The sequence below is a fragment of the Centroberyx gerrardi genome, chromosome 24, assembly GCF_048128805.1.
Source record: "Centroberyx gerrardi isolate f3 chromosome 24, fCenGer3.hap1.cur.20231027, whole genome shotgun sequence".
NCBI classification, from domain to species: domain Eukaryota; kingdom Metazoa; phylum Chordata; class Actinopteri; order Beryciformes; family Berycidae; genus Centroberyx; species Centroberyx gerrardi.
Genome location: NC_136020.1, coordinates 21,057,327 through 21,073,274, shown reverse-complemented (window position 1 = coordinate 21,073,274; position 15,948 = coordinate 21,057,327). Strand labels below are relative to the sequence as shown.

Genomic DNA, 15,948 nt, shown 5'->3' with positions numbered 1-15,948 from the left:
AAAGATCATTTCCCTTGGTCGCCAGTGAAGTGTGACATTTGAATGACTCAAATAACACAAGTCTGAAAATAAGTAAAGTGAAAGCCTGATGAATTTGTTTTGTCTTATATGTCCAGAAATTAACTTCCAGGTTGAATTGAAATTTGTGCCTGTGTTTTGACCACAGGCAGATTGTAAAAGTAAGCAAGGACGCAGCATAAAGCACCGTACAGTGTGACGTCACGCTCTGGCACAGTAACTAGGCTTCTATTGTTTTCTTATTCCACAGCTCCTAAAACAACGCTCACCTCTGAGTGTCTGCTCTCTACTCTGACTGGTCCCTTGCCACCTTTCCTCTTTGATCACCGAATCATAGCTTTGCTCTGACAGATGCTCTTTCTCTTCATATCTCCCTCCTCCCCGAGACGATCGGCTCCATTTACCCGCCCTCTTTTTTTCTCGCTTCTTCTCAGCTGCCTCGCTGTTTTCCGCCCCTCCACCCCCTGCTTCGCTGCCCTCTCTGTGTCCCCTTCCCTCCGACCACGAGCTCCCGAGCCTCCACGCGGCGTCCGGGTTTTTCCCCGCTCTGTCCCTGTGGTTCGCTCTGTCCCGCCTGCTTTGGGCTTCGTTCCCCAGGCTCCTCGGGACAGATCTCTGCACCCTCGCTCCGTTTTGCCTCCCGTGAACAGCAAAGCTACTCTTGCCTTCGCCTCTGGGCTTGTCAGGCTGACAGGCGAGTTCCCCCGGGCGTCCGTCGCTTTTCGCCTCCGAAATCTCTCCCTGCTGCTTGGCTTCATCTTTCCACCCAGGATGCGAGTGTTGTGTATCTTCTACCACCAGCTCCTTCTCTATTCTATCAGCCTTGGATGGACTACAGACAAATGTTTTACTCTCGTCTGTGGGATCCTGCTCTTTAACCTCATTCCCTGTGTGATGCTCTTTAACTTCCAGTTCTGTAAGACAAACTGCAAATCAGTTTACACTCTCACACTCATACACACGTACATACTGTATAATATGGCATACAATGGAAAGGAAAAACAACAGAAGATCCGCACACAAAAATGCTCCCGCCTTATGAAGAAATTCTCTCTTCCTCAGACTTACTACAAACAACAGAGAATCACCATCTTAAATACCCATAAAAACCCCAAGTTTAAAGTCACGTGACTTTCTACTACGGTTCATGGGTATTGTGTGTGGACCTTCTGTTGTATTTCACTTGATATTTCCTTTGATCCAGCCCCTATCTTTTGGACGTGCGTGTCTTTCTTTTAATTTTGATATACAATGGAAAGGCATGGAGACTGACACTGCTGTGCCAATTATCGGCATTATAAAAAATTACCAACACTATCACAAACAAATGAATGAATCAATGAATGAGCTGAATATCAATACAAGTAATTAAACAGCTAATTTAAGAACAGCTCACCCTGGACATTTGAGCAGTCCTCTTCCAATGCCACCGGCTGATCAGCGCTACCTTCTTTTAATTCTCTGGCCTTCTCTCTCTTTTCCACAGATGCCTGCGCCCTCTCTCTGCTGTTGCTGTTTTGCAGTTGGTTTCTCGTCTTTTCCTTCGCCTTAGTTATATTCTTCTTTTCTCTGTTCTTTCCAAAACCACATTTTCCCATAGTGTCGGCGCTCGAGACTTTCCTCGCGGCCTCGTCTTTCCTCGCGGCCTCGTCTTTCCTCGCGGCCTCGTCTTCTCTCCCCTCATCCGCTCTAAAAATCTTCATTTCCTCGGCCTGCTTTGTGGACCCGTTTCTCCCTCGACCCCCCGTTTCTTTTCCCTTCCCTCTCCGCTCTGTCCTGCTCTTTGACTTCCTCTGCTTGCTTGTGTCACTTGCCCCCGCGTTGTCCTCGAAAAGGGATTGCGCCCATCCTCCAGATTCTCCTCCTCCCTTTTTCTCTTTGCCCTTTGACCCTTTTCCCCCTTTACTCTGACCTTCCGGCCTCCCACCGCTCCTTTCAGAGTCCACCTGAGGCTTGCCGTATTTCATATCGTAAGCGCAGCGGAGACGCATTCGGGCGTCTTCCTTGCGCTCGGCGTCTCTCGGGTCGCAGCGGCCGCAGGGGGCGCTCCTCGTGTCTCTGCACGCCATGCGGGCCTTCCCGACTCTATGCCGAGACGTCATCTGAACTTGCTCGGACATAGCTTCCTTCGAGCGATCAGTGGAACATTTCATAGTCATAGTTAATAGCCTCTGTACCATTTCTTCACACGTCTTATCCTCCTCCTGGTGCTCTTCGTGCCAATCTCTACTACACTCTAAAGAGTCAGGGAAAAGCACATCAATCTGTGTAACTTTGCACTCTAAAACTCAGAGAAAAAGCAACTTGATCACACTTCACTGATGTCATTTTTGTATTAGTAACAGACAGTCTTGTTGCGTAACGAAAAAGAAAGGCCTAAAGACCGAATACTCACGGTCCAGGTATCGACTGCTTGGAAAAGAGCCATACTCGGTCTTCATTTCGCCCTCCTCCTCTCTCACCGCGGGGTTTAGCTCTGCTCTTGGGGTGCGAACGGCCTTAGAGCAGCCCGGCCAGTGTTTTGCCACAGACCGATGGTTTTGAGAGCCAACGGCCTTATCTAGAAAACATGCACACTGAAATATTCCATTCTCTAAGGCCACAGAGCCACCTTCGAGGCAGCAGATAGGGATTTCACTGAATTCACCGTGGTCTCTGGGAGGCTGCTCGCACTCTGACACAACACAGTTAATTAGATCTTCAGCGTTTTGGCCACTGTGACTGTCTGTGTTTGGCGACGTCATCACAGCCTTATCACTTAAGCTCTGGTCACTGGGAACTGGACAAACACTGTGGGAAGAGTCAACAACGGCGGCCTGGGATTCTCCTTTAGTAGGAGCGGCCAGTGTGACTGCGGCTACCGGCTTCTCACGGCGGCTTTCCGTGTTTTCGGCATTCGGACGGTCGCTAGAAGCTGCCTGATGGCGAGTTTCTGTCGCCTCGGTAACCTCACAGTTCACACTGAAGCCCTCAGTCACTTCCGCAGCATCACAGCCTTTATTGTCAACCTCTGTCACCTCTGTGCGCACACAATTCATATCGTCAACCATGACAGGTGGGGTACGGTCCCGGGGTCTGGGAAGAATCACAGGTGAGTCGATCACAGGTCGGATTTCAGAGGATGATAGACACGTTTTGACGGAGTCGACCAAGGTCCGTTCACACTCGATGTCGCTGCTGTCAGAGCCTGAGGGAAGGGAATCTGTGTTCATCCCATCAGGACCAGCACCGGCCTCCGAGTCCGAAAGACGCTCACCAGCAGACTGACTGGAGAAAACTGGAGCATCACCTGCCGGAGCGCAAGCTTTTGCACCAGCTTGTAATAACTCACTCAACTCACTAAAGTCACAAGAGTTCTGGTCACAGTCGCTGTAGCTGCTATCAGAGCCGAGCAAACGCACAGCTGACGAGTCAGAGATTGGAAAATCCATAGGCCTATCTGTTATGGCACAGTTAACGAGATCTTCTGGGTCTCGGCCATTTTGAATGCCAGGGGTCAGAGACGTCGTCACAGACTTCTCATTTAAGCTCTCCTCGTCCTGGTCTGCGTCACTGGAAACTGGCAAAACGTGGTGGGAGCAATCTCCAGCGGCCTGGGACGCCGCAACAGCCGACGTGACTTCGGCTTCTAGCTTGTCAGGATGGCTCTGAGTGTTTCCAGTGTTGAGAGGAACCTCGGGAGCTGCTTGGCGGACAATTTCCATCACCTCTTTTGTCTCACAGTTCACATCAATGACTTCAGCCACTTCTGTAGTATCACTGCGACCCGTGACAGGCAGGAAATCCTCATTAATGCCATCATGGTGCAGTCTTCTCAGAGAGAGTAGATGTTTGTTTTGAGAGGACAGTGAGGTGATGTCAGAGCTGAGCAAAGTCACAGCTGATGGGTCAAAGTTGCTGCCTGAGATTGGAAAATCTATACGCCTATCTATTATAGCATTGTTTCTTAGATCTTCAGGGTTTTGGCCCTTGTGACCATCAGTGGCCGGAGTCGTCACCACAGCTTTGTCCTCTAAGTCTCCTTTATCTGTGTCTACTTCAGTCGGAACCGGCAAAATCTTGCAGAGGAGGTCGACGGTGTTCTGGCTTTGTGAAATGCCAGAAGCAGGCAATGCAAACTCATCTACTGGCTTGTCATGGCGGCTTTCTGTATTTTCAGCAGTCAGAGAGTTGTTAGGTGTCAGATGGCCAACTTCAGACCCTGTGGTAGTCTTGCATCTCATATTGGAAGCATCAGGCAGTTCTGCAGCATACCAGCCTATATTCTCAACTTGTGTCACTTCTGTGCGCACACAGTCCACATCATCAACCATGACAGGTGGGGAATCCTCATGGTTCCCTTCATGGTCCTGGAGTCTGGGAGGAATCACAGCTGAGGCGTTCGCAGGTCGGATTTCAGAGGACGATAGACGCATTTTGACGGAGTCGACCAAAGTCCGGTCACAGTCGATGTCGCTGCTATCAGAGCCTGGGGGAAGGGAATCTGCGTCCATCCCATCAAGACCAGCACCTCCGAGTCCAAAGGTATCGGCCTCCGAGTCCGAAAGACGCTCAGCAGCAGACTGACTGGAGATAACTGGAGCATCGCCTGCCGGAGCGCACACATTTGCGTGAGCTTGTAATGTAAACTCACTCAACTCACAAAAGCCGTCGCTGGTGTCCCGTCGGTGTCGCTCTGTGGACTCTGAGATGGACTGGGTGTTGGATTTTTCCGTGTCGTCTGCGTCCGGCGTTTTGACTGGAGCGGTTGGAGTTGAGCTCTTCCCGTCACTCAGTTCTGTCACACGTAGAGGCTCCGGATCTGGAAGCTGTGTGGTGAAATGTGACAAGGATCAGGCTCATTGTTTTCCTGGTTCAGTCACATTTTATCCAAGGGAAAAATCAATATCATGTTCCTAAAGAGACTAGTAGTGTGTCAGTGGTTGATAGTGACCTTATAATGTATGGCATTGTTAAAAAAAATCTCCTATGGTATCATTATAATATATCAATAAAGACTTTGTTTAGCATTCTTCTAAAATGCATTATAGCATTACTGTGGTTCTTTTTGCTACAGAGAAAATTTAAAGATATTACAGATGAGTCATTGTTGCTTTTGACTCATTCTTCTATACACCAGTATGAGGGTTAGCTAATTATTATGGTTGGTTAGTTGATTGATGCTAATTGCAGATTAGTTTAACGTTAAATCAGGTAAATTCATCAGGTCAGTTATTTGAATTTTTAACTGAAACTTTTGACAGTCTGTTAATTCTTCATAATCAAAGTCAAAAGGCAGTTAAATTAATTTTAGTAACCCTAATGAAAAATAGCTATAATATTTCTATAGGTAGGTTATGGTCTGTCTGTCAGTGAACGTATAGTGATTTTTTTCCCACTTTAGTTTTCTTTTCTTAATTTTTTATATGTCCTATGGTAGGCTATCACAGTAATATTCCCTTGACTCAGCTAAGTTAATAGTTTGTGAGGACTTATTTTGCTGTAATATTTGTATTGTAGGATTACTGTAAATTAGTTCTGCATTTTAAGGGGAAATGTAAAACCTCTAGCTAGCAAACACACATCAGTCAATTAGCGTTAGATCCGAAATTAACGTTAACTAACGCTAGCTAGCTAATGAACAAAAATAAGAGAAACAAATGAACTGAAATAGGAAGAATTTGAAATGTAAAAATGTGTTTAACAGTTGGGTCTAAATAACGTCTACTGACGTTAGCAAGCTGGTAGACTAACGTTAACGTTACAATCTAACAGTTACAGCTACACTGGCTTTAACTGTTACATTAACTTTATCTACAGAGAAAATGTGAATGAAACTTAATGTTAACTCACCTTTTCCATGACTTTGTCGACATCCATCTAAGTTAAATGGTATCAACACATTACCGGTAAAGCGGATTGATGGATGTTTTCCAAGGATGCGTGTTTTTTTCCCAGGTTAAAAACGGTTTGCTTACAAGTTCTTTTTATCTTTTTTGAAAGATAATGTCAGTTGTTTGTATTTAAACGCCAGGTTGGAACCACAAAGCATCACTCTTTTCTCAATCAAAAAAAAGTCTCAATGACTTATTTGACTAATTTGTTTTAATTAAAGATTCAATTTTGAATTCATTCATTTACGAATTAAAGTTATTATTAGTTACCTGGCTATTTATTATTATTTTTATTAGTAGTACTCTCTCTGTCACACCCACATACTCATCACACACACACACACGCACACACATCTTGAGTGAGCTCAAACATAACAGCAATCCTCACTATTTCCCATAAATCTATATGTACTTTATGACTATCTATAAAGTGTTATTTCCACAATCTGCAGTAACACAACCAGCAACTCAAAAGAAATCAGAATAACAAACTAAAAGGTCAAATTTGGTGGAATTCCCCTTCAACACTCCCTGCTTCCAAACAGGGAGTTTGCTTTCAAACTCCAGAGAGTTTATAATCATATGATCAGAGGGAGGAACGCAATACAAGTATGAGTCAGGCAAAAACAAGCTAAAAATATGTCAGAATGTATCTGTTCCATGGTGTCAGTTGGTTCATATTTTTTGGAACCGATTCAGAGGTTGAGTCATATCTGAGTTTACTTGGCAAACACTAAAAATGGTGCATATGTTTATGTACATATAAACAAACAGCCCATCTATTTTTCCAAAACATGGTTTCATGTTAGAGAGCTTCACCACACCAAAAAAACACCGGCCCTCTGTAAGAGAGCTAACTGTAAACATGGACATCCCCATGCTGAGGTAAGGAGTTTGTGCAAAATACTGATTTCCTTAAAGTTATTATCACAAAAATATTTACCTTGTAGTATAATATCTTGCCCTATTGTGATGAATTTCACAAGGATTTTTTTATTCAAATGAAACTGTTAAATGGATTGAAGGCATCATTTTTATTTTTAACAAGAAACCAACAAGCATCTGGCAAAATGCACACAGTTCTGTGAGAAGTCCTTTTAATGCCAATGTCAAATAAATACATGATAAATAGCTTCTGACAGCTCAAAAATTCAATTCATAGTGATTCCACAATGATGCCCTTCCCTATGTGTGTGCGCAGGTGTCGCTTAAGCCGCGTGGATGTGGAGAAGCTCTTCTTACAAAACAGACAGTTGTACGGCTTTTCCCCCGTGTGTGTCCGTGTGTGCATGTTGAGGTCTGAGGAGCACCTGAACCTCCGCTCGCAGTAGGAGCAGGGGTACGGCCTTTCCCCCGTGTGGATCCGCCTGTGGAGGAGGAGCTCGCCGGAGGTCAGGAACGTCTTCCCGCACTGAACGCACTGATGGGGCCGCTCCCCCGTGTGAGTCAAGTTGTGCCGGACGAGCGAGGTGGACTTGGCGAACCTCTTCCCGCAGCGCGCGCAGGTGAACGGACGCTCGCCCGTGTGGGTGTTGAGGTGTTCGCTCTGGGCGCGCTTGGTCTTGAAGCTCTTGGGACACTGCGGGCAGGCGTACGGGCGCAGGTTGCTGTGGCTGCGCTGGTGCCTCACCAGCTCGCCGTGCGTGAGGAAGGTCTTGTCGCAGGCGGAGCAGAGGTACGGCCTCTCGCCCGTGTGGATCCTCTCGTGCCGCGTCAGGCCGGCCAGCTGGGTGAAGCTCTTCTCGCAGTAGGAACACTGGAAAGGCCGCTGGCCGTTGTGAGTCAGCAGGTGCCTGTTGAGGATCTGGAGCTGCGTGAAGCTCTTTCCGCACTCTGCGCATGGGTACGGACGCTCCTTGGTGTGGATCTGCTGGTGCTTGTTCAGCAGCCACACGTGCGTGAAGCTTTTGCCGCACTCGCAGGGGAACGGCCGCTCGCCCGTGTGTTTCATCTGGTGCCTCTTGAGGTCCGAGGCTCGGCCGTAGATCTTCTCGCACTGGGCGCACTTGTACTGACGTCGCACCACGTGGCTCTGCCTGTGCCTCAGCCGCTCCAGGATGGTGTCGAAGCTCTCGCCGCATTTCTGGCACTTGTACTGACCGCCCCCCTTCTCCTCCGTCTCCTCGGCCACCACCTCCTCTGTCGTGGTTTCTAGAGGAGGGTCGCAAGTCTGGCTGCAAGCGGTTCGTTCGAAATGCAGCTTCAGCAAGCCCATCTGGGTGAAACCTTTCCCACACTGGGGGCAGAGGAAGGGCCGTTCCCCGGTGTGAATGCGCTGATGTCGGGTCAGGTCCCAGGAGTTCTTGAAGCCCTTGTCACACTCCTGGCAGGTGTACGGGCGCTCGCCTGTGTGGATGCGCTGGTGGCGGGTCACGTCGGAGGCACGCGTGAACGTCTTGCCGCACTCTTGGCACACGTGAGGATCGGGCCTGTTGTGGATGGGGAAAGGCTTGGGGAACTCGGGACGCTGGACCTTCCTCCTGGGGGCCTCGGCAGCCCTCTGCAGCTTGCTGAACTCCTCAGGATGACTGTGCTCAATGTGCTGCAGCAGGAAGGACTCCTGCAGGTGGAAGAACGGACACTGGGAGCAGGCAAACACCTGGGAGGACATCTCCACTGTGTTACCTATATCAAAACAGAGAGGTAGTGAGTAGGCATTTCGATGTTTGTCACCAAGATGGAAAATTCAAGACATAACCAATGCATCTTGTTTACTTTGTGTGCCGAGGTCCTCAAGGCTTTCATGGTGTTGCAGGAGAGACTTCAGGTCATCGGGATTGGAGAGCGCTTGCAGGCAGTCCTCCAGGACAGAGGGGGCAGAACTGAGCCACAACACGGTCTGTTCATCGACAAAAAAACACAGAATTAAGTGCTTTTAATTCTGGGTAAAAGTGAATTGTACATTCACTTCAGACAGTGAATAAACATCAAATCATAAAACAAAGCTAACTACATACATTCGTACACACAGCACTATTGCTACTACTACTACTAATAATAATAATAACAGAAACCAACTTAAATGATTTTAAATGTAGCCTATTCCACACCCGGACGACACTGCAATCAACAATACTGAAACCACTAGTGACACTGCACCAAATACGATTACTACTAATAATAATAACAACAGCATTCAAAATAAATGCTATGAAATACGGCCTAGCATTATTGATAATGAGAATAATGGTAATCGACTTAAATGCTTTCAAATATAGCATATTACCCTGTTGAACAAAAACTCTATAATCCTGAAATGAATCCTTTTTAAAGAAAATATTATTTTTGGGCATTTAATAGATAGCAGACAGACTAGGAAAGGTTGAGAGAGAGAGAGAGAGAGAGGTGAAATGTGACAAAGGTCTTAGGCCAGATTTGAACCCAGGACATTGCAGTTACACGGTATGTGCCTCAGCCAACTGAGGCACTAGTTTTTTAACAGTGTGTGTATGAGGTAGTTGTTGTGTAACGTCTTACCTGACCAAGGTCTGGTACTGGCAGGAGTTTCTCCAGTTTGGAGAGGAACTCCCAGATAAGAAGCTGCATGTCCGTGTCGTAGCTGAGGCCGTATTCTGTTGGAAAAACCTCCTGGGAGGGAGAGAGGTAAATGGATACAGAGATAAAAGATTTTCTAACCACGCCGTAGGGCTGATATTAGCTCATTAGAAGCAGAGATGTGAAGCTGCCTTGCCTGGTAGAAGTGCTGTCTTTCTGCTGGGTCTTTCAGCAGCGTCTGGACCAGCTCCAGGAAAATGGCTTCCTCTGCGTCCACCTCTGCATCCCCACTCTGCAAGACAGGACCGTTAATACAGAGACCATCCCAAAAACACTGAGCACGGTTCACACACTTTTCACTCATGAAACTCCATGACTTCTGAAACTTCTATTGAATCGATTTTATTTTTTTCTTTGGTGTCATGGTTTGGAAACCTATCTTTAAAGAACAGAAACTCTCTGAATCAGATTGTTAAATGGTCTAGTAGGCTGATTGGTGAGTCACAGCTTAACCCAGCGTCCCTGTACACCAGACAGATACAGCGGATAACTGGCTCGATTTTAAATGACGACTCCCACCCTTTCAGCTTCTTCCTTCTGGACGGTTTATAGTCCCAAAGTGCAGAACAAAGCGGTATAAAAATAGCTTTGTTCCAGCAGCCATCACTCAGATGAATAAGTCGTAGCAACATTGCACAGATGATATAGAAGCAACGTTTATTTATTTATTTTATCTTTTAGTTTTAGTGGTTTAGTGATGATTGGAACTTTGAGTACTTTTATTATGTTTGTCTACTGTTCGTGTTGTTTCTAAAATGTGTGTCAAGATGGATGACTCTCTACTGCAAACCAAATCTACCTACGGGTACAAATAAAGTAACCTGAACCTGAACCTTCTCCATGACCCCTTTTCTAATTCCCATGACCAAATTGTAATGACTGAATTAAAAAGTAACCATCAACTACACTAACTTTAATCATTAGTTTGTTTTTCACTTTAAAATCCAGGATTATAATATTATTAACTCAACAAAAAAACAGTCAGCGACCAACAATATTTTCCTTCGACAGGAAGGTCTAGTTTAATAAGATAAAATAGCACTTTATTGATCCCCTTGGGTACATTTCAGTAGTCAGGAAAAAAACAAACTTCACAAATTAAATATCATTTTGTTTCCAAAACTTTTCTTCTTTTTATCATTTTTCATAAATGATAAAAAGGACTGTAAGGTGGTCCTGCACCAGCTGACCAATTGTTTCAAGGGACAGGCCACCATGTTGGAGAGGTGACAGCAAAAGGTTAGGGTTAGGGTGCGCCTCGTCCTTCCTGGGAATTTTGTTTAGGATTAAAGGCATCTTCCATTTTTTTCAGGTTTTTCAGGTTAAATTAGCAACTTCTCTGAGAATTGTTGTAAGGTTTTTTTATTCCTCAGCTCACTCTCCTCTCACCTAAAGAGCTGGAGTTGAGTGACAGCAACCTGAAGGACGTCCACACTGTAAACTGGTGTAAACTGGAGACTCTGAGTCCAGAAATGGCTTTATTACACCAACACAGTGCAGAATAGTCAAATGTAGGGACACTGCATCTACACTTACACCTCCACCACAACATCTCATCCAATATTCACAAATGAAGACTGAACTGTCCAAGATTGTATGTAAATCTTAATTTACATGTTAATTCAGACAGGTTTACACAAAACCAAAGAAACTGATTTTAATGCAGCTCTCACTTACTCCTGTGTATCCTGGCGGGCGGATTCGTTCTAGGTGAGGCTGTATACACATGATGTTGGCTGTTTGCTCAACACCACACAACTCCAGAATAATCTGAAATGAGAGATAATGTGTCTGGTAAGGAGGAGGTGACAGGTGACAGCTGCATACAAGCCATATTTGGGCAGCAGGGTAGAGTTGTGAGCAGGGAAACAGTCCATCACCAGGAGCAAAAGGTCTGAGGAGGAGGATTATTACATTATTTACAGAGCTTTCATACCCGGATTTCACCCACAACCGCCTGACTTACTCTCGCTCGCAGACGAAGCAGCAGCTTGGCTCGCTCCTTGGGCTTGAGCAGATCTGGAACCGTCGCCGTCACCAGCGTCACAAACCTGTCGAGCTTCTCGTAATCCAGCACATCCCTCCGCTGAGCCGCCAGCCACATCGCCGCGGAAACCAGCCGCAGCGGAGGGATCAGCAGGCGTAACGATGACAACGGCAGGAATATACCTGTACGGGGACAGACAGGGGGCGGACAGGGTCATGATGTGTGTCTGTGTGAAGTGACAAGTGTCTTCTTGAAACATGATTTCTCAGTGGTGTCAGTACATGCCAGTGGATCCATATAGTTCTTTCTCTCACTGCATGCCTGAACCTTGTAGTTTAAGGTTTACAATGTATGCATGTTTGCCGAATTTACACAGGATCTTATGTAACTATTCCTTGTAATATTTTGGGTGAGAACCTAATTAGAGACCTGTCTTGGATGTTAAAGGAAAGTTGGGTGGGTGAGAGCAGGTATGTTGTTGTGGGTGTCAAGTAAGCACCTCCAATAACATATGTTCTGTTGAATTAGGGCCAATAAACCTCCATGAGGCTCTACACTAAGTTCAAGTGACTGGAGTGTGACAAGAGAATAAGAGAACATCATGTATGGGGTTGCCATGCATAGTAGGTAGGAAAATGTATTTAACCTAAGTGAAAACATGGAACTTACACAGCCAGTACAGTAGAGAGAGCTTTTTTGGCCAAAACAATAACTGTCATATTGGAAAGGTAGACTGATGCTGGCTGCCAGCACAGTGGCAACTGCCAAAATAAAAGCGACACCTTGCCAGAACAGCCTCAGTGTCTCTTGGCACAGATTATAATACTGTGGGAAACTGTGGTGAGAGCAGACAACACCTCTCTGACCAGAGACAGTCCAACATTTGGTGTATCGCTTTCTTTTGTTTTCAGGTGAGAGGTTTTAGTAGCCCCTTGGGGTTATATTATAGCTCACCTCTAGAAAACAGCATTTTTCTCTTTGTTTTTAAACCTTGTATTTTTATCACAGCTTGTACCTATTTTGCTTCTATGTCTTAGCACTGTGCAAAATAACAAAATTTAACAACACCAAGCTGAAGAAGTTCATGGTTCATAATCCGACCACAGTGCCTCTGGCTTGGCAGCATCTTAAGATAACAGTTTCTGGTGAGAAATCAGAAAGCTAGACTGAATTAATCGATGATATTTTTATCAAACATGTCCCAACAACCACAACTCTCCTCAGATCCAGTCACAGCTTCTTTAATCATACACATAGCCAAAATAATGGCCAATGGGAAACTAACAGTTAATCAGAACGAGAGTAACTGTTTAATTTATTCGGGAAAAATACTAAGAAGTATCGAAGCTCTTAACTTACATACAGTGTAACGTTGCTTTTGTAACTCATTCCAAGTTTACTGGAGTGTTTACATTTGCTAGCTACAATCTGTGCTGTTAGCTGGGCAGCTAGGATGGCTAGCTAACGATGCTAGGCAAGGAAGCTAGCAGTTATAAGAAAGTTGGTATATATTCCAGTTGAACGGACCTGCGTTTTCCACTGGGTTGGCTGTGACAGTCGTTTCCATCATTCAGACGATACAAAATGACTTTTGAAAGTCATTAACTTTGGCAACAAACTTAGCTAGCTAAGAAAAAGGTGCCAGGCTGTTTGTGTTGTCTCCCTGTAGAGCGGAAACACTTGTAGTAGGCTGTTTTCAAAATAAAAGCACTAGTTCTAAACAGCATCAGATGATAATATGAAAAAAGTGATGTGTTACTCATTTCAAAGGCAATTACATTATTTTTTTAGTCCCCAGGAGCTGTAAGTCATTACACTACTGGTTACATTATTTTTCCGTGGCGGCTGGCGTCCAAAGTTACCGTTAGCTTCAAAATCGCAATGAAGTATCAGGTGAACCAAACAGAGTTGATGTCCAGTGTTCTTGAATTTTACCCAACTCGTTACTGGGAAAAGTAATAATGCCACCCAACACTTTCAACATGTGACTGAAATATTTTTGAATACATCATTCATGTTTTTGATGGTGCATAGCGGCCACCCAGTGGGATTTTATAGATATGATTCCCCAATACACTAAAATAAAACCCAAATACTCAGTCGGTGAGCCCTGCCCAGCTGAAAATAAGGGATTTTTTAAAAACCATTTTACAGAGAAAAACATATTTTCACTGTAAATGCTTCCATACTTACAAAATAACCATTTTCTGGCTGCTCAGGTGTGCTAGTCCCTCCTGTTACTTTGCCTCTCCTGGAGTTTTGCTGCCACCCACAGTTCAGTTTAGATATTACACCAGTCCTGGTCCAAAGCAAATCCGTGTGGGAACAGTACTTCACACCCTAGGTAAAATTCACTTCATTGTGTGCATATGGAAAGTTTAGAAATGTGTAAAGTGCCAAATATGACTCAAGTGACAACCACTTAGTAGCTAGGTGAAACACTTTATTTGTAGTATCTTCCATGTGCAAACCTTCAAGACATCAGTGTGTCGAATCGGATTTCATAACGTCACAGTATTCATTGGTTGGGATGGGAGTGAAATCCCTTTCCCACTCCTCTGGTGTCTCTCCTGACCACAGTCTGGATCATCAGACGTCTTATTATTACGACACAAGGCACATTTCCAACAGCAGCACCGCTCTCTTCCCTCCAGAGCTTTGTTGTTGATCAGGTTAACAGGCAAACTGGTGGCATGAAGCAAGCTCACTTAAGGACAGAACTAGCTAGTTAACAGTAACTGATTCATTAAAAAAATAACATTAAGCAGCTTTACTCTGATTTACATTTACAGTGTTCACATCGTACAAATTAATAGTGTCTCTCAGTAATAGTGTCTCTTTAAAGCAGCTGCATTCCATCCATGCTGAATGACACACCACAGCAGATGGTAAACATTTATCATGGGAAGAAGTACTGTGGTTCAGATCTCAGAAATGGAAGCAGGATGTCCAGTGTATAAATCTTGAAATCAAATCCTCTTGAGTCTTGGGAAGTTGTGATTTGATATCCAGTACTGCAGCATTTATTTCAGTCGCAGCTGGATAGGAACAGAATGTCAGGCATCAAGTGACACACCTGAAACAAAAACAATTACATTTAAGACACTTTTAGCAGACACTTTTATCTACAGTGTGGATAGGATTGATTTCCTAGAGCACCAACATTACAAGCAGCAACAAAAGTGAGGTGTGCAACAGTCAGAGCCACAGTGACTGACAATACTCCTGTGATCAAAGAATAAATCCCAGTACAACTAAAAAAAACAGGGCTGTCTGATGCTGAAAGCCACTGTTCATACACATTTCCCATTTCAAAAATCAATACTCTGTCCAAACATACATTTCCTGACTGGATTTGAAGAGTTTCGTCGGTGGTTGATGTGACGTGTGCTGTCAGCAGGTGGGACATGTGACTATCGACTAGAGACTAGCATTACATAAAATGTGCAGTCATATATCTACCAGGACTGACTTTTCCCCAGTCTTTCCCAGAATTGTGGGCAATTCCAAAACTTTTCAAGACCTGGAAATGATCAAATATATTTTCCAGGCTTTTCCAGAAATTCTAGAAAGCTCTGAAATACCCAGTTTCCCCAGAGTTTAGCAGTGATGAAGGGGTTCCTGTACATCTGATATCAACCGGAACACAACATGATCTGATGCTTAGTGTCTGAAAATAAGCCTTTAAAACGTCATGTGTAGGGTGTGTGTGTGCTGTGTAGGTAAGTTACACTATCTATGTATGTGGTGACACCTGCAATGTAAATATTTGAACTTGCACTCCTGGTTTCAGCAGAATAATAGAGAGGCGAAGGTGCGTTTTTTTGAGCTGCACGTATCCCAAAAAAAATTCTGTGAAACCCTGAACCTGTCAACTCAACTTGACATGATTAGTTAATGGTTAAAATGTTAATTAATGAATGAATAAGAGCTTGTGGGATTTAGGAAGGATAGGTGACACATGATACCGTTAATGACACCCACGAATGAATTAAATGTAACGTTATATTCCCAATTACTTTCCATTCAGCAAGGTTAGCTTAGCCACTTCCGTAGCCGCCCTCTTTGAAGTTACCAACCGTCAGTTAGCTTGAACTTACTCCTCTTACCTTTTTACGGGACTATGAAATACATGATGAGGAAAAACCCGACGTCAAAGAGCACGAACAGCCAGAAGTCAAACCAGTAGGAGTGTTGTGGTAAAGATAGCGGGGCTTCTTTAGATTTAAAGTCTTCTTCTGATCCCATCACAGGAGTCGCGGCTGGTCCCATCTTCGTCTGCTGTCGGCTGTTTCCGGAAGAACACTTCGGAAGGACCACGAAGTCATGTTTGTCCTTCAAAATAAAAGCCCCACACAAACGAATGAAGCCAATGAAGTAGTCTGAAATATAACCAGCTTTTATGGTTTCAGCAAATGTACATATTTCTTGAAAATTGCAATTACTACCCTATTGCCTTTTTATTTTTTCCTATCAATGAATACACTGCCTTTGTCTTTTGAAATCAAGTTTAAG

The 15,948-nt window shown here is 44.6% G+C and overlaps 1 protein-coding gene and 1 long non-coding RNA gene across 3 annotated transcripts; both read right to left on the bottom strand.

The window, feature by feature from the left end:
• Positions 1 to 6,971: 6,971 nt before the first annotated feature.
• On the bottom strand, positions 6,972 to 13,100 carry LOC139924389 (uncharacterized). The gene is made up of 7 exons (XM_071915434.2): positions 12,961 to 13,100; positions 11,413 to 11,615; positions 11,124 to 11,216; positions 9,583 to 9,678; positions 9,369 to 9,479; positions 8,607 to 8,730; positions 6,972 to 8,516 (listed from the first exon to the last, which is right to left on the bottom strand). Exons 1-7 carry the CDS (start codon positions 13,001 to 13,003, stop codon positions 7,048 to 7,050), a joined length of 2,139 nt encoding a protein of 712 aa, XP_071771535.1. The 5' UTR covers positions 13,004 to 13,100; the 3' UTR covers positions 6,972 to 7,047.
• A 755-nt stretch (positions 13,101 to 13,855) lies between these two features.
• LOC144538111 (uncharacterized) lies at positions 13,856 to 15,716 on the bottom strand. 2 transcript variants are annotated; one of them, XR_013504080.1, is made up of 3 exons: positions 15,543 to 15,716; positions 14,173 to 14,509; positions 13,856 to 14,140 (listed from the first exon to the last, which is right to left on the bottom strand). It is a non-coding gene; the product is annotated as an uncharacterized LOC144538111 (long non-coding RNA). The 2 variants fall into 2 exon arrangements; XR_013504079.1 differs by having other exon boundaries at positions 13,856 to 14,509.
• Positions 15,717 to 15,948: the final 232 nt, after the last annotated feature.

Coding starts and splice junctions, on each gene's coding strand:
- LOC139924389 (XM_071915434.2), bottom strand. CDS start 13,003: ATGATGGAAACGACTGTCACAGCCAACCCAGTGGAAAACGCAG. Junction 9,480..9,582: donor AAAGACAGCACTTCTACCAG/GCAAGGCAGCTT, acceptor TCTCCCTCCCAG/GAGGTTTTTCCAACAGAATA. Junction 8,517..8,606: donor TGAGGACCTCGGCACACAAA/GTAAACAAGATG, acceptor GTTTTGATATAG/GTAACACAGTGGAGATGTCC.